Below are 9256 nucleotides of genomic sequence, written 5' to 3'. Positions count from 1 at the left end.
TGTAAATGTGGGCTCTAACACACTTTATAATACATTCATTGGTTGCAATCCCTCGTCGAATAAATCCATTGAATTAGTGAAAAATCTACACTGAGTATACAAAACACCTGCTCCTTTCATGACATGGACTGACCAGGTGAATCCAGGTGAATGCTATGATCCTTTATTGACGGCACTTGTTAAATCCACTTCAATCAATGAAGATGAAGGGGAGGAGACAGGTTGTTTAAAGAAGGATTTTTAAGCCTTGAGACAATTGTGACATGGATTGTGTAAGTGTGCCATTCAGAGGGTGAATGGGAAAGAAACAAATTTAAGTGCCTTTGAACAGGGTATGATAGTAGGTGCCAAGCACACCGGTTTGAGTCAAGAACTGCAACGCTGCTGGGCTTTTCATGCTCAACAGTTTCCTGTGTGTATCAAGAATGGTCCACCACCCAAAGGACACCCAGCCAACTTGACACAACTGTAGGAAGTATTGGAGTCAACATGGGCCAGCATCCCTGTGTAACGCTTTTGACACCTTGTAGAGTCCATGCCCCGACAAACTGAGGCTGGTCTGAGGACAAAAGGTGTTTCTAATGTTTGGTGTACTCGGTGTATATCGATATCAGTTGCATTTTTCGATTTGATATTGATATTATATCAGTTTCTAGAAAATACATTCCTTCGACTTCATGGCGTGCAAATCAATCCCAGAACAACAGCAAAGGACCTTGTGAAGATGTTGGAGGAAACGGGTACAAAAGTATCTATATCCACAGTAAAACGAGTCCTATATCGACATAACCTGGAAGGCCGCTCAGCAACGAAGATGCCACTGCTCCAAAACCGCCATAAAAAAGCCAGACTACTGTTTGCAACTGCACATTGGGACAAAGATCATACTTTTAGGAGAAATGTCCTCTGGTCTGATGAAACAAAAATAGAACTGTTTGGTAATAATGACCATCGTTATGTTTGGAGGAAAAAGGGGGAGGCTTGCAAGCTGAAGAACACCATCCCAACCGTGAAGCACAGGGGTGTCAACATCATGTTGTGGGGATGCTTTGCTGCAGGAGAGACTGGTGCACTTCACAAAACAGATGGCATCATGAGGGAGGAAAATTATGTGGATATATTGAAGTAACATCTCAAGACATCAGTCAGGAAGTTAAAGCTTGGTCGCAAATGGGTCTTCCAGATGGACAATGACCCCAAGCATACTTCCAAAGTTGTGGCAAAATGGCTTAAGGACAACAAAGTCAAGGTATTGGAATGGCCATCACAAATCCCTGACCTCAATCCTATCGAAAATTTGATTTGTGGGCAAAACTGAAAAAGCCTGTGAGAGCAAGGAGGCCTACAAACCTGACTCAGTTACACCAGCTCTGTCAGGAGGAATAGGCCAAAATTCACCCAACTTACTGTGGGAAGCTTGTGGAAGGCTACCCGAAACATTTGACCCAAGTTAAACAATGTAAAGGCAATGCTACCAAATACTAATTGAGTGTATGTTAACTTCTGACCCACTGGGAATGTGATGAAAGACGTTAAAGCTGAAATAAATCATTCTCTCTACTATTATTCTGACATTTCACATTCTTAAAATAAAGTGGTGATCCTAACTGACCTAAGAAAGGGAATTTTTACTAGGATTAAATGTCAGGAATTGTGAAAACTGAGTTTAAATGTATTTGGCTAAGGTGTATGTAAACTTCCGACTTCAACTGTATATCCCTTGATTTTGGTGAATGTGACTGAGGTAAGTACAAATGTCTAACATCATCAATACATTGGGGTGGCAGGTAGCCTAGTGGTTAGTGTGTTGGACTAGTAACCGAAAGGTTGCAAGATCGAATTCCCGAGCTGACAAGATAAAAATGTATGGTTCTGTCCCTGAACAAGGCAGTGGTTCTGTCCCTGAACAAGGCAATTGTGTAGGTTAACAGGAAGAAAAAAACAATATCCTGATATGCCTTGCTCATATCGATATAAAACGGTATCGATATCATATCAAATTATCGATAAGGGGCCCACCACTATATGAAATAAATAAAACATTTATATTTAAATATAATATCATTATTAAGCATATAGCTTCATTTCATCAGTCTGCTGTATCATTCAAGCTTAAAACAGTTGCAGTTATGGTGTTTATGTGTGCTTGTTCTTTAAAGCAGTCATGTGAGAGGGCAATGTGAATACACCTTTTCACAATAGCAAGCAATACTATGTTTTTCATGAGTTATCGGAAAGGAAACTACTTAGTTGAAATACGTTAAGGTTTTAAGCTTGAATGATACAGCAGACTGATGAAATGAAGCTATATGCTTAATAATGATATTATATTTAAATATAAATGTTTTATTTATTTCATATAGTGGTGGGCCCCTTATCGATAATTTGATATGATATCGATACCGTTTGATATCGATATGAGCAAGGCATATCAGGATATTGGTTTATTTTTCCTGTTAACCTACACAATTCTGTAATAAAGCATATATCACTGTTCCTACATGCACAAAGTCCTCTCACAGACCTGACAGTCTGCTTAGCAAAAACAAACACGAAAACAAAACAGGCAGCTTATAATAATTAATTTCCTGCTGATGAGCCATCAATTGTGGAAGGGCTTCCCATTCTATTAAAACTGGTTAGGTAGGTTTATACCACCAGAACACACCGGGCCCAATGGGCAATCCACAAACAGTTTGCTAAGTCGCGGCAGCAAGCTGATTGGTCTGCTGTTAGAGCCAGTAAAGGCCGTTTTACCTCTCTTGAGTAGCGGAATTACTTTGGCTTCTCTCCAGGCCTGAGGACAAAGACTTTCCTCTAAACTCAGATTAAAGATATGACCGATAGGAGTGGCTATAGAGTCAGCTACCATCCTCAGTAGCTTTCCATCTAAGTTGTCAATGCCAGGAGGTTTGTCATTATTGATCGATAACAATATTTTTTCCACCTCTCCCACACTAACTTTACAAAATTCAAATTTGCAATGCTTTTTCTTTCAAATTTGCAATGCTTATCAGATATATACTGTACAAAATATGGAAAAGAACAAACCCAACAAGATAAAAAAAATATACATTCAGCAGTCCATTAATCAATTGTTGTGTGTGTGGTCGGCAGGATCACTGGACAGAGAGTAACAGACCCAGCAACTGATCCCAACGGCGTCACGGGATCCAACCTAAAAAGTTAGCTACCTACTATAAAACGTTAAAACAACTAACTCTCCCTCGTTCCGCGTTCAACAGGATTATGATGACAGCTTTAAACACTCTTGGCATTCTCTCAACCAGCTTCATGAGGAATGTTTTCCAACAGTCTTGAAGGAGTTCCCACATATGCTGAGCACTTGTTGGCAGCTTTTCCTTCATTCTGCGGTCCAACTCATTCCAAGCAATCTCAATTGGGTTGAGGTTGGGTGATTGTGGAGACCAGGTCATCTGATGCAGTACTCCATCACTCTCCTTTTTGGTCAAATAGCACTTACACAGCCTGGAGGTGTGTTGGGTTATTGCCCTGTTGAAAAACAAATGATAGTCCCACTAAGCGTAAACCAGATGGGATGGCGTATCATTGCAGAATGCTGTGGTAGCCATGCTGGTTAAGTGTGCCTTGGATTCTAAATAAATCACAGACAGTGTCACCAACAAAGCACCCCCACACCATCACACCTCCTCCTCCATGCTTCATGGTGGGAACCACACATGCAGAGATCATTCGTTCACCTACTCTGCATCTCACAAAGACACGGCGGTTGGAACCAAAAATTTCACATTTCCACTGGTAATTTCCACTACTAATGTCCATTGCTCATGTTTCTTGGCCCAAGCAAGTCTCTTCTTATTATTGGTGTCCTTTGGTTGGTTTCTTTGCAGTAATTCGACCATGAAGGTCTGATTCACACAGTCTCCTCTGAACAGTTGATGTTGAGATGTGTCTGTTACTTGAACTCTGTGAAGCATTTATTTGGGCTGCAATTTCTGAGGCTGGTAACTCTAATGAACTTATCCTCTACAGCAGTGGTAACTCTGGGCCTTCCTTTCCTGTGGGGGTCCTCATGAGAGCCAGTTTCATCATAGTGCCTGATGGTTTTTGCGACTGCACTTTCAAAGTTCTTGAAATTTTCCGGATTGACTAACCTTCATGTCTTAAAGTAATGATGGACTGTCATTTCTCTTTTACCAAATAGGGCTATCTTCTGTATACCACCCGTACCTTGTCACAACACAACTGATAGGCTCAAATGCATTAAGGAAAGAAATTCCACAAATTAACTTTTAACAAGGCACACCTGTTAATTGAAATGCATTTCCAGGTGACTACCTCATGAAGCTGGTTGAGAGAATGCCAAGAGTGTGCAATGCTGTCATCATGGCAAAGGGTGGCTACTTTGAAGAATCTCAAATATAAAATATATTTTGATTTGTTTAACACTTTTTTGGTGACTACATGATTCCATATGTGTTATTTCATAGTTTTGATGTCTTCACTATTATTATACAATATAGAAAATAGTTTAAAAAAAGAAAACCCTTGAATGAGTAAGTGTGTACAAACTTTTGACTGGTACTGTACATTTTACTTCGACACCTAAACCTAATTTCTCTCTATAAGAAAATATGTAATCTATTGGCCTGTAGTGTATTGCATTGTGACCAATGGAGTGTGTGGTGTAAAAAGTGTTGCTGGGCATATAGACCTCTGTCCACCGTGACATAACACCATATATATATTATACAGACCTTACTGATAATTCCTTTCAATTCTTTTACTGCGGCAAACAGAATAGTTTTTTTCTATATAAGACAATATGTATTCCATATACAGTTATTCCCATTGCGGCCAATGGAATGGGTTGAGTAAAAGGCCAGCAACACTCTGTATTATTCAGAGCCCCATGAAATGACACCACACATACAGTATATACATTCTACAGACCCTACTGAGTTTTTCCTACAATACTTTTACTGCGACACCCAGAATAGTTTTTGCTCTATAAACCAATATGTGTTCCATATGGTGATTTGTATTGTGGCCATTTATTTGACAGTGTAACAAGTTGTAAAACCCACATTTAATGCAAATGTCACTTAAATATGAAAAAATAGGAATCATTGTTAATGTTAAGACAAATACAGGTTATTGACACGTTTCTACTATTACTTGGGGGACTTTTATTTAGAAAAATTCAGAAATTCCGTGACCCGGCTGTACTCTGTTAGTGTTGCTGACGAGACGCTGAAAACAGGTTCTCCCTTTCCAGTATGTAGCCAGCTAGCTAACGACAACTATCATAACAGATTGCACTCAGATTAACGTTTTATAATATAATATTTATACAAATTCACCACGGACTTTGCTATCTATTGGCACGCGCTGATACTTAACTAACTCTGAATTGGTAGTATGACAGCGTTAGCATGAATACTAGCTATTTGGCCATGCATGTTTATTGTTTTTTGCGTGTGGTATAACTAGCCAAGTTACCGAGACATCAGTTTAGCTTGCTACTATCTTAAGGTCAAGTTTGGGGCGTAAACTGATATCTACACTGTCCCATGTGTTATACGTTTAATTAAAAGGAAAATGAACTAGTTATTAAAGTTAATTATTGCTTGTGAATAAAGCTTGACAGCTGTCTGATGCATCAGTTTGCCAAAATCTATACTGAACAAAAATATAAACGCAACAATTAACGATTTCCCTTAGTTACAGTTCATGTAAGGAAATCAGTCAATTGAAATAAATTCATTAGGCCTTATCTATGGATTTTACATGACTAGGCAGAGGTGCAGCCATGTGTGGGCCTGGAAGGACATAGGCCTACCCACTTGAGATCCAGGACCAGCCAATCAACATGTGTTTTTCCCCACAAAAGGGCTTTATTACAGACAAAAATACTCCTCCGTTTCATCAGCTGTCTGGGTGGCTGGTCTCAGACAATCCCACAGGTGAAGATGCCGGATGTGGAGGTCCTGGGCTGGCATGGTTACACGTGGTCTGCGGTTGTGAGGCCGGTTGGACGTACTGCCAAATTCTCTAAAATTATGTTGGAGGCGGCTTATGGTAGAGAAATGAACATTCAATTCTCTGGCAAGAGCTCTGTTGGACATTTCTGCAGTCCATATGCCAATTGCACACTCCCTCAAAACTTGCGATATCTGCACTGTGTTGTGTGACAAAAATTCACATTTTAGAGTGGCCTTTTATTGTCCCCAGTATAAGGTGCACCTGTGTAATGATCATGCTGCTTAATCAGCTTCTTGATATGCCACACCTGTCAGGTGGATGGATTATATTGACAAAGGAGAAATGCCCACTAACAGGGAAGAGAAACAAATTTGTGCACAAAATTTGAAAAAGAAAATTAGAAAATTTCTGGGATCTTTTATTTCAGCTCATGAAACATAGGACCAACAGTTTACATGTTGCATTTATATTTTTGTTCAGTGTATAATGTGCTTCTGCCTGAGTTTCCTTCATTTAATACATATACTAAATCCCAAAACTATCAGGGGAATAACATTTGCTCATGATTTTATTTTTATATATGTTTTAGTATTTATTTTTTCATGTACCTTGGCAGTCGGAAGGTAGACAAGGTGACAGATACAGAGGGAGAAAGAGTATAGGGAGCAAGGTGGAATTTGGAACCCCGTCACTAGCTTGCATGTGTGGTCTGGAGTCTGCCGGACTAACTAGACCAGACTCCGGCACCCATTTGTTCATGTTTTCTGTCAGTGAAATGATCCCCTCTCTCTCTTCCCCATCTCTCCTAGGCTGATCGACCCATTTGATCAGCTCCTGGTGGAACATCGTCATGACCTGACGAATTGTCCCTTTCCTATTTAATCATGAATGACAAGCTGTTTTTTCTGGGCCTCCTGTACTTTGTGCAGGGGATCCCCTATGGTCTCCAGTCCTTGTTGCTCCCTGTTTACCTCCGTGGGGCGGGCCACTCCCTCACCCACATCGGCTTGACCAAAATCCTCTACTTCCCCTGGGTGCTCAAGGTCCTCTGGGCACCCCTGGTGGACCGTGTGGGCACCAAACGGTGCTGGCTGGTGGCCACGGTCTCTGGCCTGGCGCTTACTTGTCTCTCCAGTGCCGCTCTGGCCCCGGAGGCCCACATCTGGGGAGTGGTGGGGACTCTGCTGGCCATGAACGCCCTGGCATCGATTCAGGACATCACAGTGGACGGGGCCGCTGTGGGACTGCTGAAGGGCCGCAGCGAGCTGGGCCTGGGCAACATGGCTCAGGTGGTGGGCTACAAGGCCGGCTCGGTGTTCGCCGGGGGCGGGCTCCTGGCTGTGATTGACGTGGCTGGGTGGGGCCCTATGTTTATGCTGTTGGCCTTTGTGTACTTCGGGGTGGCACTGTTTGTGTGGGGGGCCCCTGTGCTGGACAATGAGCTGTTGAGGGGCCAGGCAGAGGGGAGGAGGGGGGTCCAGTCAGACGCTGTGCATCCCTGGAGGGTGTGGCGGAAGCTGCTGTCAGTACCTGGGACACCCTGGACCATGATCTACGTTCTCACATACAAACTGKGTAAATCTGCTAGTCAGTCTGACAACCATGCACACTCACCTACTGTACCAAATGGAGAAGTAGCTAAAAGTCTTAACACTAACCTGCACTCTCAGCTACTGTACACTAAAGCTGATCCACTACAAGGCTACTACATAAGAAACCCACTATTCCATAAATGACTTAGCCAAAACATGTTTTCTTCTAATAGTAGTCCTACATTAATTAATGCAAAACGTAGCAAAACATTTAGCAACGGAATACAAAAAGAATAGTTTGTTATTGGACAAGTTCCCATAGTCCCTGTCTGTTTCAGTCTGTTTTATTCCATTTGGTGCCTATTGAATACCAGCCTGATGACCTGTAGCCTCATTTGTGAAGTGGGTGGCAGGTAGCCTAGCGGTTAAGAGCGTTGGGCCAGTAACCAAACGGTCGCTTGTTCAAATCTCTGAGCTGACTTGGTGAAAAATGTAATCTGTTTGTGCTCTTGATCAAGGTACTTAACCCTAATTTCTCCTGTAAATCGCTCTGGATAATATCATCTGCGAAATGACTAAAATGTAAAAATGAAGTAAGCAAGACAGAATCATATTTTCTCCATTCAGCTGTGGTCTCATTTCTTACCACTGTTGCCATATCCAAGAGGGCCCTGAACTATTTACTACAGCCACAAAGTAAAAAAAAAAAAAGGGCTATATTGTAAAAATGTACTTTTTGGTCTTAATTTAAGGTTAGGCATAAAGTTAGCAGTGTGGTTAAGGTTTAAAATAACATTTGTGTCTGGGGTAACTAACGATGACCCTGATCTAGACTGATCATCTAGTCTGTTGATGAATACAGGGAATGAGTGAGTTATTCCCAGGGATTTGGTAATGAGTCCAGAACCTACTTAAAGTTCAATTTTTGGAAAATATGACATTTTGAACTCAGTGAATAGCCTTTATGTACAAAGTAACAGGTATATATTAGGGCTAGTGAGATGTTTGGAATGTTGTCACTTAAAAAATGTATTTGTGTCCAAGTTTATATTTGCAAGGGAAAACGTTCTATGATCAACACAGTTTGGTGTTAAGCAGTGTGTGTGTGTGTGTGTGTGTGTGTGTGAGAATTGGTAGGAACAGAGTTTGGTGTCTGGCAGCAGGAGGGGATTATGTAAGGATTAGAGTGTCTGTGTGTCTGGTGTTTTTTTAATGGAAACTGAAATGGAAGACGCAGCATCACACTGGTGTGTGTGTTTGTTTGGGTGTTGGGAAAACATGTTCTATATACATTTGCATACATGTGCTTCTTTGTGAATGTGTGTGCCATTGTTTTTCCTGTATGTGTTCGTATGTGTTTGAGAGAGAGTGTGTTAGGGGTGGCACAGTAATTGGATGATCCCAGGCAGACACTAGACAGGACAGTAAGACAGTTTGTTTGAGGGGTTCACCAGCATCGTCATCATCACCACTGTCACCATCTCCATAGCAATAATTTTCATCATCGCCATTATCGTTAACATCCTCATCCTCATGATGTTATCAATATTAACATAATAATCATATCTAATATAATCAGCATTTACAAATAACCGGCTTAGTTGTTCGCTCTTTATTTCAGAATAAAAAAGTCATACTGTTTGTGTGCAACTGTCGGGTGAAACCCGTGTGAATGTGAGACTGTTTGTGTGTGAGATTTTGGAGTGAAAGGTCTGCCTTAAACCCCCCCCCCCCTCCCCCAACACACAAACACACTC

At 41.4% G+C, this 9256-nt stretch overlaps 1 protein-coding gene across 1 annotated transcript in view; it reads left to right on the top strand.

The window, feature by feature from the left end:
• Nucleotides 1–5202: 5202 nt before the first annotated feature.
• Nucleotides 5203–9256, top strand: part of LOC111975190 (major facilitator superfamily domain-containing protein 3-like) — a 48342-nt gene continuing 44288 nt past the window's right edge. The window contains exons 1-2 of the mRNA XM_070446829.1: nt 5203–5259; nt 6777–7691. Of these exons, the coding sequence (XP_070302930.1) occupies nt 6852–7691 (840 nt within the window). The 5' untranslated portion in view covers nt 5203–5259; nt 6777–6851. The remainder of the gene's footprint in view (nt 5260–6776; nt 7692–9256) is intronic.

The sequence above is a fragment of the Salvelinus sp. IW2-2015 genome, linkage group LG15 (genome assembly GCF_002910315.2).
Source record: "Salvelinus sp. IW2-2015 linkage group LG15, ASM291031v2, whole genome shotgun sequence".
Taxonomy (NCBI): domain Eukaryota; kingdom Metazoa; phylum Chordata; class Actinopteri; order Salmoniformes; family Salmonidae; genus Salvelinus; species Salvelinus sp. IW2-2015.
Note: the sequence above shows the minus strand (reverse complement) of the source record. Positions and strands in the feature narration are given on the sequence as shown.